This window comes from Halichoerus grypus, chromosome 10 (assembly GCF_964656455.1).
Source record: "Halichoerus grypus chromosome 10, mHalGry1.hap1.1, whole genome shotgun sequence".
In the NCBI taxonomy this organism is placed as follows: domain Eukaryota; kingdom Metazoa; phylum Chordata; class Mammalia; order Carnivora; family Phocidae; genus Halichoerus; species Halichoerus grypus.
In genome coordinates this window covers 20,422,058-20,438,926 of record NC_135721.1, presented here as the reverse complement: position 1 = coordinate 20,438,926, position 16,869 = coordinate 20,422,058, and the positions used below count along the sequence as shown (strand labels likewise).

Below are 16,869 nucleotides of genomic sequence, written 5' to 3'. Positions count from 1 at the left end.
GCCAGCAGGTCGCCATGCCCACCAGCCAGGCCCCGGAGACCTGACGAGAGGCGACGAACACGCGCAGGAAGCCTGAGCTCCAGGAGCAGGGAGAAAGCCCGTCTTCCCAAACCACGGTGCTTTCTCTTTCCCACCCGCCCACCTGTGCCGGTGGCAGAAAACCAGAGGCGGCCAGCATGTGCTTGCCAGAGTCCAGTGAAGGGGGCAGGAGACGGCGGAAGTGGGAGCGAGTGAAGGCCACCTGCCTCCAGGATCCAGGAGCAGCTGACCGCAAGCTACCTGCTCTCCCACCGAGTGAGAGTCTTCTCAGACCGGACCCCACCCGGCAGGACGGGAGGCAGAAGCCCGGGCACTGGCGACCGCAGGGGAACATCTGCCTCCCTAACTAGACGAGCAGGGCAGCAGCAGAGCTGGGCTCCCCCGGAGTCCTCACCTGCCAACCTGGCTCGTCCTTGAGCCGCCCGTGCTCGGGGCCAGGGCCCGAATTCATAGAAGCAGAAAGGAAGGGCCTCCCAGACATACAGGAACGGCCCCGGACTCTGGGGCAGCTAAGGCCAAAAGCCCACAGAGCACAGGAGGAGAGCGGGGGCACTTGGGGAATTTGTGCTTAAATGACGGACCATCTTCTTCCCTGGTCTCTAACCGGAACCTACAAGCTTGAGAAGTGCCAGATATCTGTGAAGCTCTGCATCAGGACAGGGGATGACAAACACCCCCTCCCCCACCGTGGGAATCACAGCAACGTGTCCCCAGGCCCAGGTGCGCACTGTGCCTTCAGCCCCCTCCCCACTCACTCGGCACAAAGGCCAGACGTCCCCATTTCCAAGTGTGTCTCCCCTGGATTCACTCGGAGGGGCTGCCTGGCTGCCTCAGTCTCGGCACAGATTCTCCTGGCAGGAGGACCTGCTCGGGCGCGCTGCCCCCCCAGCAGACCCAGGGCTAACCCCCGCGGCCCCCGCGCCAGCGTTCCAGCTGTGCGGCTACAAGCTGGGAACCTCAGATCTTGGGCCGCCAGCCTTTGATGAACTGCATGATCTTCTTGACCTGCAGCTTGGTGAGGTGGAAGTCATCTGCCAGGATGTCCTCACTGAGTTGCACAAAGATGCTGCCATCAATGCGTTCTCGGGCAAAGAAGCTCACCACATCCTCTGAGAGCCCGATGAAACGCAGACTTCGAGAGACTTCTTCCAGGGAGAGCGCAGACAGGTCAGCAGGAGGCTGCCAGGAGGAGGCATCCCGGCCTCCCCAGCCTGCAGCCCCCTCCCGGGGACTGGCAGGAGGCCCTTCCAAGCGCCCTTGGGTGAGAAGGAGCCGTCCTCCGCCTGCCTCGGGCCCCTGCAGGGCCACTGGTGACAGCGGGGTGGGGACCTGCCGCAGCACCAAACCTTCGGGTTCAAAGGCCTTGGGGGGTCCAAGTGGCGAGAGGCAGGGTGCCCCCACAGCTCTGGGCTCCTGACAGCGGAGCAGCTCGGGCTCTGGAGAACTGCCCTGGCCCAGCTCAAAGGGATCAAAGGGCTCCAGGGCTGGTTCCTGCCACTCAGAGGAGGAGGAGGAGGAGGTGGGACACGAGGTGGGAGCAGCTGAATAGGCCTGGCCTGGTGAGCCTGGGCCTGGGGGAAAAGCAGGGCTGGAGGTAGCCAGGGGACCCGAGCTGGTGGTGGGCCCAGAAGAGGAGGCCGCTGAAGGGCCGGAGGGGTAGGCAGGCCCCGAAAAGGGGTTGAGAGCTCCGAACGGCGCAAAGCGTTTCTGGGGGTGAGAGGGCTTGAACAGAGGCGGGCAGCTGTGGTAGGCCTTGACGGGGGTGTCCGCTCCCAAGAGGGAGGTGGCTCGACCGCTCAGGGGCTCTGCAAGGGCCCGGGCGGCCTGGCTGGGCTGCGTGGTCGAGGGCAGGGGTCCCGGGGGTGGGCGGCTGGAGGACTCGCCCGCCTTGCAGTCTCCCCAGGTGCATGGGTAGCAATAAAGGGAGTAGGCGTCCGGTGACGGAGAGCCACTGCCACTGCGAGACCCTGTCCTGTGGGCAGAGACACACACACACGGAAGGGTCAGCCAGTGCAAGAGGGAAGCGCCACAGGCTCACACGCAGGACACAGCAAACCGCTCTGCCAGGCCAGAGACGGCCACTGGGACCTCAGCACCACCCGCTCGCACCCCAGCCCCCGAGGCCCGAGACCCCCTGGGACTGCCCTGGTCTGTCTTCCAGCCTCTCCCACCCCAGGAAAAATTAAACTAAACTGCATTACATAAAAATTTTAATAGAGCAAGGAGCAGTCCATCCTGTGGCCGATCCCAGCCTGAGGGGACCCTGAGCAGTGTTCCCATCCAATCGTCAGCACTTAGGAACAAGCTGGAGCAGGAAGGTGGAAAGCAAAGCAGTGGGCCCCAGCCCCCGGCACCCTCGAGAACCTGCCTGCTCTGAACGGCAGGCCTGGACTCTTCCTCTCCCTCAGCACCGGCCCCCCTCTCCCCGCCCTTCCCCTCCTCAATCCCCCACAGGAGGACCCAGCACCAAGAGCAGGCAGGGGCTCACCCGTCCTGGAGGCCAGACGAGTAGTAGGGGAGGCTGGAGCTAGGTGAGCGGCCGGGCTGCAGCTTGGGGAAGCGTGGGGGCACCGGGGGGCTGCCCGAGAGCCGGCCGTTGCCACTGCCACCCCGGGGAGGCACAGGGGGGGCATTGAGCAGGCGGCACTCCTCCTTCACCTGCAAGCAGAGCGCCATGACTCCACGCCCTGTCCCCAAGCAGTGGACACTCCTTACCTTCCCTTTCCCAAGCAGCTGGGCAAGGAGGGCGTCTGGGCCTGACACTTGGCCTTACCTCCAACTACTCACCCACCCCACCCCTTCTAGTCTCTCCAGCCTGTTTCACTCTGAGAGCCCACACACACCATTTCCCACGGCCCTGGAAATCCATCATGAAGGTAAGAGAATACAGAAGTAGATCCAAATAGAAAGTCAACCTTTTCCTCAAGGAAAAGGAAAGTGGTGTGACAGGGAGAAGAAAGGGAAGGACAAGTATCTGCCATCTGATTCCCTTCTTTATAGGTCGAATACTCAAAGTGGACTCCCTGGGATATTAAAAGCTAGAGTCTATTTCTGTGGACAAGTATGGTTGGGAAATTCTGTGTTAGGTATAAATAGGGTTCCTTAGTGCAGGACTTCTCAGAGCCTTTAATAAACCAAAGTTCTATGGCTCCAAAGTGAGGAGGGGGTGAGCTGGGAATCTTCCACTACATTTTTCTAAACTTATTCCATCATGGGACCTTCTTTTCACTGGACAATTTAAAGGACTCCTGTTCTGTGGGACCTTCAGGGCTCATCCCAAATTCTCTCAAGCTGGAGACCTACTAGCATCTTTGTCTCCAAAACTCCTAGCACCACTGTCTCTAGTATCCCTTACTACAAATACGCTCCTGTGTCTTTCCCCTTGTTCTCCCCTTCTCCCGCCCCCTCCTCCCAGGTCCCCCCCCCCCCCGCCCCCCGTCACACACTCCAGGGGCTGGAGTCCGGGGCTCAGGAGAACTGGCATCTGGCTGGCCACCTCCCTCCCTGGAGGAGAGAGAGCCCCCAGCTCGGCTCCCTGCCTCCCACCCTTCCCACCTACATCGCAGCCACCCACCGCCTCGGACTTGGGGGGGACAGGAGGCGGCGGGGCCTCGGGCTCCAGGCGGGGCGGCGCAGCGGCCGCGAAGGAGATGAGGTCGGGCCCGGGCGGCGGCCGAGCCCGGCCCTCGGCGAGGCCGTCGGCCGCCTGGTGCGTCCACAGCTCCTCGTAGGGGATCTCGGCGGGCGGCGCTGCGGGCTCGGGGGCGCCGGCCCAGTCCGGGCTCACGTACTCCTGGTCGCCGTCGCCGGGCGGGCCGGGGGCGCGGGCGGGGGCGCGCGGGGGCGCGGGCAGGCAGAGGCGCGCGCGGCGCGGGCTGGCGCACTCGTCGGCCAGCTCGGCGGGGGCCTCGCGCACGGCCGTGGAGTACTCGTCGGGGTCGAAGCGCTCGCGGCAGTAGGAGGCGCTGTCGCGCACCAGGCGCTCCACGCGCGGGTCCCCGGCCAGCAGGCCCTGCGGCAGCGCGAAGCGCGGCGTGTCGGTGAGCAGCAGGAAGTGCAGCGGCGCCGGGCCCTCGCGGCGCAGCGCCAGCCCCAGCACCACGGTCTTGGAGATGATGCTGACCAGCTTGTAGCAGTGGCCCTCCCGCACCGGGTGCAGGTCGTAGGGGTTGCGCGGCGGCCGGCTGGGCACCAGCACGTTCACCGGGAGCCGCACGCGCTCGATGATGGCGCGCACCGTGTGCTCGCCCTCCTGCATCTGCAGCTCCAGCGGGCTGCGCGTGCTGAAGCGGCCCTGGCACTGGAAGGGCAGGCTCAGGCTCTCGTTGGTGCGGTGGTTCATGCAGATGAGGCAGGGCATCTTGCCCTTGATGGGCCTGGCGCCGCCGCCGCTCGCGGCCCCCGCGCCCCCGGGGCCGCCGCCGCCCACCCCGGCCAGCGCCCCGGCCCGGCCCAGCTTGCGCAGCAGCGTGGTGAAGCGCGAGCGCTCCTTGGTGGTCTTGGCGCACAGGATCTCCGCCTGGCCCATGAGCGTGAGCTCGTCGCCCGCGTGCAGCGTGAAGTTGTACACCTCGCTGTCCTCGCTGAATTCGCCCGACACCACCTGCGGAGACCAGGAACACGGCGAGGCCTTAGCCAGAGCCCCAGGGAAAGCCGCCCTTTGAGGCTCCCGGCGGGGGGGGGGGGGGGGGCGTGTTCCCCGGGCTGAAACCCGATCAAGACCACTGGACTGGGGGGTCGGGGACCCACCTTCCCTCCTGGAGAGGCCACATGGCAGCTGTGCAACCTTAAATGAGCCACCTCTGGGGCCTAGTTGCCTCATGTAATAACTCCTACTTGGAAGAATTGCTGTATGTACAGTGACCTACTTTGAAAATACCCAATAAATGACAATTTTATTATCGTTATCTTTACAATTTGGGCAGGAATAATGCTCCACCCACTCAGCAAGGCTACTGTGAAGAGAAATGAATTGATGGATAAGGGTTTGTAAACAGTAAAGAGCGATCTGTACACAAGTGGGGTCTGTTGGTATTGTGTACCCCAACAGCCACCCCTTACCAGTGGACGCTAGGACAGGCTGCCCTGAAGGCCTCCAAGTCAGGGCCTGATGCTCCACACTTACTCCTGCCTCACCACCTTTCCAGAAAGTTCTGCAGGCCAGTGGGTCATACACCTAGCTCTTCTGATATGGCCCAGTCGTGCCAAATGCTGTCGGGGAGCTGCCAGGAGCCACACTGCCCTTCTACCTAAGGGCAACCCTCCAGCCAGCGAGGGGGCATCCTGCCTGGTGTGGCAAGGACTGACCTTGACACTGAAGGTGATGGCTTCCATCACAAAGATGCGGTCAGGGAAGACGCTGGCCACCTCCTCCACGCTGCTGAAGTACCTCACTGGCTCCCGCACATCCCGGGCCTGCTCCAGGAGCTTGAACTTCCCTACAAAGGAGGAACACAGGCTGCTAGGGCAGGCCTGCGTGCTAGTCCCTGCTTCCTGCTACCCTCACCTCAGCCAGCCCCGCTGGAACTCCGGCGGGCAGAAAGGCAGGTCTGCACCCGCAGGAGGTGGAAGGGGCTGGTCAGCTGGCTCAAGGGCAAAGGGAGAGCACAGACATAGCATCTGGAACCCCACGGAGAGCTTGTGGGTGGGTGAGGAGGTTAGCAGCTGCCTGCCCAGAGAAATCCGAGCGCAAAGAGGCAGCCGAACACTTGCACACAGAGCTGGCCTCTACCCAAGCATCAGTGTGGCGCAGGAGATGCAGGCTCCTAGCTTTGTCCCAGCCCCACTCTGACTTGCTGTGACCCTAGACAAGTCCCTTCCCCTCTCTGGGTGCTCATGTGAGGGTGCTGGAGCAGGGCCTTTGGGGCCCTGTCTGGATCTGGCATCTAATGCGTCGACCTTGGGTGGCTGATCCATAGCGATGCACTGGGCAGGCCGGGGGCTCAGCCCGAGGCCTTGGAGGCCCCAGGAGAGCTGCTCAGACTCCAGCTCTGTTCCCAGACCCTGCCCCGGTCCAACATCCAGCCGCACCGTCCCAGAGACCTCTGACCAGAGCCCAGCAAAATCCCTCAGAGGCGGCCTTCCGGGCCTGCAGTCTAGGGCTGTTTTGGCTGGCTCGGCGGATGCCCCCTGCAGACACGGACTTCCAAAGAAGGAGGCTAATCCATGAAGCTGACACCCTTGTGTAAATGGTCTTACCTCACTGGCCACACACGTGTAATGTGCCCACCTACAAGAGCACAAAGACAGGCTGCGAAAATCCCGGACATGTGGACGGATACCCTCTTCTCAGGCCTTCCACAGACAGAGGGGAATCTTAGGTGAGGGGACAACAGGCCAAGAGGAGGCAAGGTGGCTCTTTAGCTTCCATAGCCTTCCTGGAGGTGGTTGCTGCAGTCCTGGTTCCAGCATTTACTCATTCCCCAGTTATGGAGCACCCTCTGCGTGCCAGATGTTGGGCTAGACCTGACAGAGGGTGCAAACCCAGGGACTCGGACAGAGTGGGTGTGACGGTGAGCACCCAGTACCGGCGGGTGGGGACCCGGGAGTAGAGAGCCAGAGGACCGCGGAGTGAGTGGGAAACTGCCTGGCAGCCTGAGGGGATCCTGAGAATGAGACGAGTTTTACGGAACAGACCGTCCCACATGGAAGAACTGGTGCAAACCAGAGTCAGGAGAGCAGACTGCCGGCCCTGGGCCCGACAGGGGGGTGCCTGTGCCCAGGACTTGAGGAAGGGGACAACAGCTGGGGAAGTAGCATCCGGGTGATGAAAGGCTCTGAACGCCAGACTAAGGCAGAAGGATTCTACGCAGGAAGAAATGAGCTTTCGGCTTTTTAGCTTTTCTCCTAAATTCAATCCCAATGAGATCAAAGTCTTATACCTGAGGTGCACTGGTGGGAAAGCTGGGGCCATGTCTGCGGGGCCTCCAAGATTGGCCCCCTGAGTCTGTCTCCAAACAAGGTGAGTGAGGACATCGCCCGAACCAGTGGTGACTGCAAGGGTCTGAGGTGGACAGTGACACTGACCATTCAAGACAGGCCCAGATTGAACTGGTACCTTCTGCCCTCTGCTCCGATCATCAAAGCCCTCAATGAACCACCAAGAGACAGAAAGAAGCAGAAAGACCTGAATCACAGTGGAAACATCACTTTTCAGGAGATTGTCAACACTGCCCCGCAGAAGTGGCACGCATCAGTAGCTAGAGAACTCTCTGGAACCGTTCAAGAGATCCTGGGGACTGCCCAGTCTGTAGGCCGCAATGTTGATGGCTGTCACCTTCGTGACCTCATAGATGGCATCAACAGTGGTGCAGCACAATGCCCCACTAGTTAAGAACCAAAAAGGAAAGTATTTCAATAAGGGGTCATCCGACCCCCCCGCCAAAAAAAAAGAAAGAGAAAATAAAAAGAAATGAAAGCAATTACAGTGTGTTTTGAGCAAGGAAATGCCAAGATCCAAGTTGAGCTCTGTAAAGAAAGTGTGGGCGGCCGGCCGGTCAAGTCAATCGGCCAGGGACTGTTCTGCAGCAGAGCCCGGACGGTGGCTGGGGGCAGAGCGAAATCGAACAGACAAAGGGGTACGTGGAAGGAAGACTGGGGTGGCAGATGAGGAGTGGGCAGGGGAGGAGAGGACTCGGGCCACCACGCCCGGCAGGAATAGAGCTGGCAAAACAGACTCTTAATGCTAGACAACAAACTGAGCGTTGCTAGAGGGAGGTGGGCAGGGGGTGGGCCACATGGGTGATGGGGATTAAGGAAGGCACTTGTGATGAGCACCAGGGGGTGTATGTAAGTGATGAATCCCACACCTGAAATCAACATTACACCGTACGTTAGCTGGATTTTAAATAAAAACTTGAAACTACAAGAAAGAAAAAAAGGAGACAAAAAAAGAAAAAAAAATGGAGCTGGCAGAGCTGCTAAGCGAAACTGGGGACCCAGAAGTAACATGCTGTGGGGCTGGAGCCAGTCCTGAGGAGGCCAACTGAGGGGGTGGGAGGCCAGGAAGGGGTGCTCCTGGGGGGGTCGGGGGCAGGGCTTGGGGATGCCTGGTCAGAAGTTCAGACTGAAGGTCATCAGCCCACGGGTGGAGTCTTCCCTAGGGCAGGGAAGACAGCTCAAGGAAAGAAGAACAGAAGATCTTAACGCTCTGGGAACCCTCTTCCCAGAAAAATGCCCACAGCGAACTCCTGGCATGAACACAAACACCATTTTGTATACAGTGTGGGGGGTCCTGGATTCCCCAAAACCCAGCCAGAATCCCAGACTGAGGACCCCCCACTGGGCCTCCCCAGTGCTGGGTAGGAAGCACGAAGGGCCAAGGACAGACTCCATGAGCATCTAGAAGCAGGAAAGAAGTGAGAGCAGAGAAAGAGAAGGGCAAGTGCCCCGGAGAAAGCTGGGGAGGGAGTCCTGCCCCCACCATTCTGAGACCCTCGAATGAAGACGTGCCTCAGCCCTTGAGGGCAGCAGGGATGCCGGGGGAGGGGCCCAGCAGGGAACAGCCGTCTGGGGGTCGGGTGGCAGGACTTGCACTTCGGCTACCTTCCCACCGGGAGCGCTGCCCCTCCCTCACCCGGCGTCCCCCCCCACCCCCCAAACCCCCCCACCCCAAGCAGCCATGCGGGGCGAAATGCCCGCTGCCCCCTGTGGGGAGAGCCGGAGCCAAGTCAGGGCTGCAGCCGGGGGAGGATGTGGCCCGGGGATCGATGTAACCATGGTAGCCGGCACCACCCCCTCGGCCGCAGCCTGAGCCCAGCACCGGTCATTACTGCAGGAGGAAGGAAGGAAGGGAACCCTCCCGGGACTGAGGCGCTAGCCCCTGGAAGCCTTTACTCCCCCCTGCAGCTTCTTCTCCTGCCTTCCCCCGGCCCGAGACCCCCGCAGGCCCAGGGAGCTGCACCCCCTCCCCCAGCCTGCCCCTGCTCCCTGCCCTCCCCTCCTAGAACACATGTGTGCTGCCTGGCGTCCCGTCCAGCCCGAAGCAGCCCTGCTTATCTCCCCTCTTCCCAGCAGCCCACCCCGGCAGCCGTTCCCTCAGGAATGATGGGTAAATGTGCACACTTGGGGGTGGACAGACCCGGTTGTATCCCATCTCTGGCACCAACCAGCTGTGTGACCTTAGGCAACCTATTTACTCTCTGTAGGCTTCAGTTTTCCCATCTGTGAAATGGAAGCATACGGCCTAGCGCCCCGAGTGCCAGCCGCCGCTGACCAGAGCCACCTGGCCCCGCACTCGGGGCGGTGGGGGCTGCCTCAGAACAGCCAGGTTTCCCCGGACTCCCCGGTGCGGGGCTGCACTCCCCACCCCCGCGGCCCTCCGGTCCACAGCCAGTGCCCCCGCCCACCCTATTATTAATTCATTAGGAGGAACTGGGCTGTGCTCTCAGCTTCCTCCTTACCCCGCCCCTCCTACTCCTAAGGGGCCCGGCCTCCCCTCCCCCACCGAGCCACCCACTGGAAAGATGCTGATGGGGATGCTCCTCTCCTAAAGGCCAGCTGTCACCTCATGACCACAGGGTCCACATGCACTCAGGGGCACCAAAAGACATAGGGGAAGGGCTAGAAGCCTCCTGCTCTCACTCTTCCCTAGGAGGTTCTGTGCTTTGGTTTCCCGGATTCTTAATCACACAACTGAAATAGGAGAGTAAAGTCACACTTCTGTCAGTGAGGGCTTTTTCCAATTTTTGCTTTTTTATCCCAAGAAGACCTGGGACCTCTTCCTGGACGAACACCAGATAGATACCCAGCCTGGGAAGTTTCTAGCTTCTAAGCAGGCCTTCTCAAGGGCTCAGGGCTCAGGACAGAACCCCAGGTCAGAAAGAACCTGAGAGAGTTTTCTCGTCTTTTAAATGGGGTGTGAGGGCTATGGGGGTACCAACTTCGCAGTGTTGTTGTAAAGAGCAGAAGCCTTTGTCTTAGTCCTGTCCCCCCTGGTTCAGGAAGGGCTGGGGGTGGGGGGCAAGCTACTGGAGTTCCTGGAGCCTCACTTTGTGAGTTGAATGGAATTAATAAGACTTTCTCACAGGGTGCCCGTGGGGATAAAATGATGAAATGCTCAGCTCAGTGTCTGGAAGGCAGCCATGGGTTTAACACACAGGAGCTGTGCGGTCGTGGGCTCACATGGGGGCTTCGCTGGGATGGAGCCACCAGATTCCCATCCTCCCCACCCAGGTGACAACAACCCTGCATTGCTGGTGTGGTGCAAGCAAGCACCAGCCCCGGAGTCAGGTTACTGGGGTTCTAGCCCATGCTCTGCTTCTTACTAGCCGTGTGACCCTGGGCAAGTCCCTTCCCTCTTAAACCCTCTGTTTTATCATGTGTAAAATACAAGGGCTGTATTTTCCCTCTCCAGCAGCAGAATCCTTTCTTCAAACAAAATCTGATGTAGATCAACATCATATGTATAAAAGATGAAAGTAGTTCATTAGCGTAATCTTATTTAAAAGTCTAAAACATTAACATTCACTTATAAAGTCAATCAATGAAAACAACGAATTTAACACAAAAATTGGGAAGAACAGGATTACAGTGGGCAGGGGCAGCCAGATACTCCGCCCAAGCATCCCTTTGCTTCTGAAGGGCTTTGGCTGCACGCCACTGAGAAGATCCTGGCCGTGTTCTCCTTGAGGGTCCGTACCAAACAGGCTTAATGAGGCAGCTCACGGAACACAGCCCAGGTCTCTCGCTGGGCTTAAGGTTTGACTCCTAGCAATCTGAGAGTGTGGGTATTTTTTTTAATCAGTTGTTTAAAATCTATTTTAAAATAAAATGTGAATCAAAGGTTTTCAACAAGAAAACCAGGACTCCCCAGAACAGTATGAAAACCACGGGACCCTAACCCTAACCGCCCCCTGCCCGCCAGGCCCTGGCTCAGCCCTGTGGCTCCAAGGAAAGGGTGGTCACCAACAGCTTCTCCCAAGCCCCACCCCCTACCCTCCTGCCTCCACCCCCCAGCGGCTCTATGTCATCTGTCGCTGGCTGGGCACACCTGGGTACTGCAGGGGGATGTCAATCTTGGGTCCGATGACGTAGTGGCCCTCCTCCAGGGTATGGGCTGTCACTGTTGTCCACTGGCGGCAGGAGTGGATGAGCAGGATGTCTCTCTCACTGACGCCCTCGGCATACTCCCCTGGGAGGCGAAGGACGGGAGAGGAGGGAAAGGCAAAGCGAACGTCAGGAGGGGCAGAGAGAGTAGGGAGGCTGACTACTCTAAGACCCTGACTAGGGGCAGCTCCCCATGAGCCTGTCCGGGTCAGCAAGGCTCAGGGGATAAGCAGATTGCCGGCTGTGGCCTCAGGGCTGTGAGTCATGCCCCGTCTCCCAGGGCCCAGATTCCCGCCCCTGACGGGGCCCCAGCAACCAGCCCAGCCATAGTCCTGAGTCTTTCACCTGCTGTCCCAGGCCTAGTGCTGCTCGGGGCCCTGGGGCTGGTGGGGGGGGGGGGCGGGCCAGGGAGGAGCACCTCCCAGCAGATTCGCCAGCCCTGCCCTCCAGGAGCACTTAGACCCATGGGGAGGTGGAAGAAATGTGAACGGAGAAAACAGACCACCTTTGATGTTGAGTGGAGGGTGTCTGGGCACTCCCAGAGGGGAGCAGCAAACTAGCTGGGGGTGGGGTGAGCAGCAGACCCTAGAGCTGGCCCGCAGGACCACCAGCAGGGTTCTCAGCCCCCAAGTCAGTGCCTGAGCCAGGCAAGGAGGCCTGTCCCAGCCCTACCTGTGTTGGAGGCACAGACAGGGCTGAGACAGGGCTGTCCGTTGTGAGTCCCAGCTGAGGGCTCCCCCCAGCACCATACATCACTCGAGTCAGAAGAAGAACAGGGCTTGGAGGAGCTGATTCCTGCCTCTCTCACGGGCAGCCCTTTTACATGCATTGCCCCAGGAGACTCTTACATTCAGGGGATCCCAAAGGAGAGGGAGGAAAGTCTCAGATACCCCCTAGCCCCTCGCAGAGAGGCTGTTTCTTGGCCCGCCCTTTGTCAGCCCTTCACCCTCCCAGTCTCTGGAACACTGTGATGAGGTTGGGGGGGGCGGCTTTCAGGGGGGGCCTAGTTCTGGGGGAAGCTGCCACTGGGGCAGAGGTGTTGGGAGGGGCCTGGGCCCAGGAGGCTCCAATCCCAGCAACGGTTTCCAGGGGAGCCGGAGCGGCCTCCTGGCTGCAGCTGGTGGGCAGGGGGGGTGGGGGACGCCTCCTTCCCAGCCCTCTCAGACAAAACTGACTCAATTGCTGCCACCCAACCGAATGGGAAGTGGTTTATCCTGATGCCTGAGGGCCCCATGAAGTGTGTGGGGAGGATGTGTTCAGGTGCTTGGGGGAGGGCCTGGCTCCCACTGTGTTGGAGGGGGTCTGAACCTTCCTCCTGGAGCCCTCCCCTCCGGGGGCAGAGAAAGCTCTCCTAAGCCCTGGCCCACCCTTCCACAGGGACACGGGCCACCGCCACACAGGGCACACACCAAGAGCCACGGGTCACGGTCCCAACAGTCGAGGCAGCACAGCCACCTGGCCCAGTGACAGACAGGAGCTGGTCACCCCACTGACACAACTCAGTCCCACAGCCCCACTAAGGGGCCTCTCCCAAACGCAGAGGCATACAAGGACCTTTAAGACTTCAAGACACACTTTGTTCGCATAGTCACACTCATGGTGACCACAGCCACAGCCCCCACGGTCACAGCTAGACCATCACCAGTTGTCCATGCATTCATCCATTGGGTCAGTAAGTCCATAATCTTTATTAAGCAGGATGTCTCCCTTCAAGGAGGATGCAGCCCAGCCTTAAGACAATAAGCTATTACAGTGGGTGCACAGGACTCAAGTCAGGGGTGCCAGAGGGGTCATGGGAGTCCAAAAGAGGCCTGCCCAGACCGGGGAGCTTAGAAAGGACCCCCAGGAGGGAGAGATGCCCAAGAGGATGTGTGGCAAGTGGCCAGGCAGAACCCAGGGCCCGCTCAGCCCATTCACAGGCAGACACATGCAGCCTTGAGGCTGACACGGACGGTCTCGGGATCACACGCCGACGACCCAGAGAACAAGACGCTGGGCGGCTGAGCCCCTCTGTCCGACGGCCCGGGCACGGACGCCGCCACGCAGTGCGCTCGCGAAACGCGCTGAGGCTCACGGTGCCCACTCGTCGCCACCGCGGGTCGGAGGAGGGGCCGCGGGCCCCAAGGAGAGGAGAGGAGCCTGTGGCCGCGGGCCCCATTAGCATTCAGGGAAGCGAGTGTGCCAACGCGGGCCAAACCCCTATTCTTCTCACACACAAAACCCCCGGCCTGGCTGCCAGCCCCGGCTCCCGCCCCTCCTCCAGCCGAGCAGCTCCCCTTCCTCCAAACGGTCCCCTCACTCCGTGCAGCCTCCAGGCGTCCCCTTTCGGGCCCCCATGCAGAGTCCCATCGGCAGAGCACCCGGGCCCCTGGGAAGTGGGGCAAGATGTGGGGGAGGACCGGGGACTTGGGGGCACGCCCGGCGGGAGGGCCAATCATTCGGGTCTCTCCCCGAGGTGGTCTGCCCGCCTGGGGCCGCAGACTGCTCCCCAGGACGCGAAAGGAAGGTGCAAGAAGGGTCCCAAGAGGGGCCAAGCAGGGCTGGGGGGCGGCGGCGGTGGGAAGAGAGAGTCGGAGGCCCAAGGGATGCGGGAGGATCGAGGTGAGAGGCGGGAGACAAAGGGACGGAGGGGGCGCGGCCCGGGCGGGGGTCTGAGCGCGGCAGGGAAAGGGATGCACGACGGGGCGGGCGCGGGGCCTCCGCCGCGCTCCGGGTTCCAGCTGGCCCGGAAAACTCTGTCCCGGCCGGGCCTCAGTGCCTGTCCCGGATTTCTGTCCCGGTGCCCGTGTGCAGGGCCCAGGAGGCGGCGGACCCTCGGCTCTCGGGCCCCGGGTCTCCAGGGAAGGCGCACCGGGAGCTGCGCGGGACCGGCGCCGGGAGCGGGAGGGCAGAGGCCACATCCTCACGCCCCCCCCCGTCCCCCAGCACCTGCTCCGAGAGTCCCCGATTTCCCCGCGGACCCCCAGCCGCCCTCCCCCGCACCCCGGTACCTGGCCCGAGGCAGGCGAGCGTGGGCAGGCGGCAGCGGCTGACGATGAGGTCGAGCGGGAAGGCGCCCATGCTCCAGCGCAGGCCGGCCAGCCCGGCCGCCAGCTTCTCCATGGCATGGGCGCCCCCGACGGCCAGTCCCGCGTGGCCCGGGCTCCCGCGCCCGCCGCCACCTCCTGGGGCCGCCGCGGCGCTCCCCGCCTGGCCGCCCGGCCGGGGCTGCGGGCGTCACGTGGCCGGCCTCCCCGCGGGGCGCCGGCCCCCGCCCCCCGGCCCTCGCCCCACCCCCCGGCCCGCGCCCGCAGCCGCCGCCAAGTCCCGCCTCTCCGCCCCGCGGGGCGCGCCGGCCCCCCTCCCCGGGCGTCCAGGTGACAGCCCAGGACCGAGGACCCCGGGCGGGCGCCTGGAACGAAAAGGAAGACGCGCGGCGGCATCTCCGGGTCGGGGGCAGAGGGCAGCCTCCTCTACCCCGCCGAGTGCGTCTGGAACCCCTTTCTCCGCCGGGAGCGGCGCCTCTCCTCGGCCCCTTGTGCCACCGCCCACCCCGGGTCCGCTCCGCTTCCCGAAGCTCCTGCGCAGAATTCGGCAGCTGCGGTCGCGGCTGCCATGGCATCTATCACCTCCAGCTTCACAAAGCCCGGCGAGGCCGCCTCATTAACCCCGTTTTACCGATGAGCAAACTGAGGCTCAGAGAGGTCAAGTGGCAGCTCGGCTTGTGTCCTGGTTTGACTTCAAAACCTACTGCCTTCCCCGATACTCGCCGCACCCCCCCCCCGAACCCCACTGAAGAGCACTTGCCAAGCTCCCACTGCCCTGGAACCGATTTTCACGGGTCCTGCGGGCCGGATAGCTCCATCACACGCAGCACGCCACGCACAACCGCTCCGCCTGAGGCCCCAGCAGGTGACTGGTGGTGGAGTCTCCTCTCTCAGGCGGATTGTCCGGTCTCTCCTTCCCTTAAGTTGCTCTTCCTTTTCTGCTGTCCACACCCCCTCCTTCCAACCCCTCGTGGCTCCAGTGCGGGACCTCCTCTTGGGAAGCCCTTCCAGAAGATGCGGTGGCTTCAGCGGGGGGACGCGCTGCCAGAGGACCCCCGTGGCCCTCCATGTGTCTGCGGTGCCTTTGCAGATGAGCAGGGGCGGGTGCAGGCCTGCGGAGGGGCCTGGGCCGCCAAAAGTAGGCCTTAGCCCCAGCTGGTCCTTAAAGGGCTCCATGGACTCTAGTCCTCAGCCTCCCAACCCAGGGAGACCCCCACACAGGTGCATGCAAACCCTCTCTTCGAGGGGACTGACCTCCCACATCGTGTGACCTGAGCCCCATGAGCTGGCACCAGAGAGGATGAACACAACTTCACAGTGGGAAGACATTTCTGATCACTTGTCCCATCTCCATCTTCTGCAGAGGAAGCAAGGGCAACTCCAAGAGCAGGAATGCCTGGCTCCAAGATAACAAAACAGGAAAGCAGAGGAGGCCGGCCTCCGCCAGTGCTGACTCCGTAACCAGGCCCGCGGGCCCGCAGCCCAGCCCAGGCCGCCTCCCTCCATGTCCACTGTCCCGAGGCTGAGCGGCTGGCCCTCGGGCTCGCTCTTCCTTCAGCCACCACAGCTGTGACTTGGGCTAACCTGGATGGTCTGTGGGGTGGGGAGGAGCACGCTCCTGGGGAAGTGGGCAAGAAGAAGGTAGAGCAAGGGGAAAATGCAGGCGTTTAAGGCAGGCATGGAGGGTCAGAGGTAGGAGGATGAGGAGGCCGAAAGAAGCAAGTGGGTGAAAGGAGCCTGACTTAGTCACTTTTCTTTCCCTGCCCTGCAGGCTCTCTTGAGTAGGGTGACCACAGCATTTGTCATCCAGACGAGGACACTTCTGAGTGAAGGAGGTGCCAGGCGGAACAATAGGCATAAACCAGACTCTAGGACAGCGGGTGTAAACCAGGACTGGGCCGTGTGGTCGGTCACCCTGTCTCTGAAGGACGCCTCTGAGCCGTGCCTACTGAGGCTTCTCACGCTCGGCAGGAGCTCACCCCGACTCACCCCGGCTCTAGGCCTCAGTTTCCAGCTCTGCGCCTCCACCCCGGAAGCAGCATCCGCAGGCCTTCCGTTTCAACAATCACGCTTGTGTTTGCTCCTCTGTTACCTTCTATCCCAGCTAAGGAATCGCCTTTCACCTGGTGCCCTAACCTGGAAATCTCCCTAACCCTTACTTACACCCACCTGGTCACCAAGTCCTGATGATTCCGCTTCTAGCGTGTGTCCTGTGGAGCCCTTCCTCCTCTCCAGGCCTGCTTGTCCCAGCCTGACTTCCGTTCCTCCTCCAGCCTTCTCTCCCTGAGGCCACCCTTCGTAGTTCACGCCCAAAGCCCTGCATACAGCTCTGACTGGGGGCTGAGTCAGGGACCACACACGTGTGAGACATCAGGCAGAACCACGTAACTGGCTGGACCCACTTGCTAACTGTTGTACAGTTCCAGAACCTCTCCAGGGCTTTTTAATGCTTGGCAAAGCTCAGGGACCGGACACACAAGTGCCCCAATACAGAGATCCCTGGATTTGCTTGGGGCTCAGGCGCCGTGTGGGAAGGAACTCAGCGTCACTTAGAGTCCGAACTTCTTAGAGCTTAGGCGGAGGTTTCTGGAAGATGGTTGGCAAGACGGAGAGCCAGGAAGCAAGGTGAGGTAGGAAGATGGGTCAGTAGAAAAGCCAGACTGAGCAGCTGGATCTGGAAGTGAGAGAGCCAGGGGGCCTGCGTGGTGTATGAGGCTGTGCCTGAGGTTTCCAGCCCTGGGAGAGTGTGGGTCTGGCT

The 16,869-nt window shown here is 61.6% G+C and overlaps 1 protein-coding gene across 3 annotated transcripts; it reads right to left on the bottom strand.

Moving 5' to 3' along the window:
* Positions 1-322: 322 nt before the first annotated feature.
* Positions 323-14,280, bottom strand: GAREM2 (GRB2 associated regulator of MAPK1 subtype 2). 3 transcript variants are annotated; one of them, XM_078056072.1, is made up of 6 exons: positions 14,076-14,280; positions 11,030-11,170; positions 5,347-5,477; positions 3,599-4,642; positions 2,528-2,697; positions 323-2,011 (listed from the first exon to the last, which is right to left on the bottom strand). In XM_078056072.1, the coding sequence occupies exons 1-6, from the start codon at positions 14,185-14,187 to the stop codon at positions 997-999; spliced, it is 2,613 nt and encodes an 870-aa protein (XP_077912198.1). In that variant the 5' UTR covers positions 14,188-14,280; the 3' UTR covers positions 323-996. The 3 variants fall into 3 exon arrangements, with proteins under 3 accessions (XP_077912198.1, XP_035946141.2, XP_077912199.1); XM_036090248.2 differs by having other exon boundaries at positions 3,614-4,642; XM_078056073.1 differs by lacking the exon at positions 14,076-14,280 and having other exon boundaries at positions 11,028-11,166.
* Between the last annotated feature and the right edge of the window lie 2,589 nt (positions 14,281-16,869).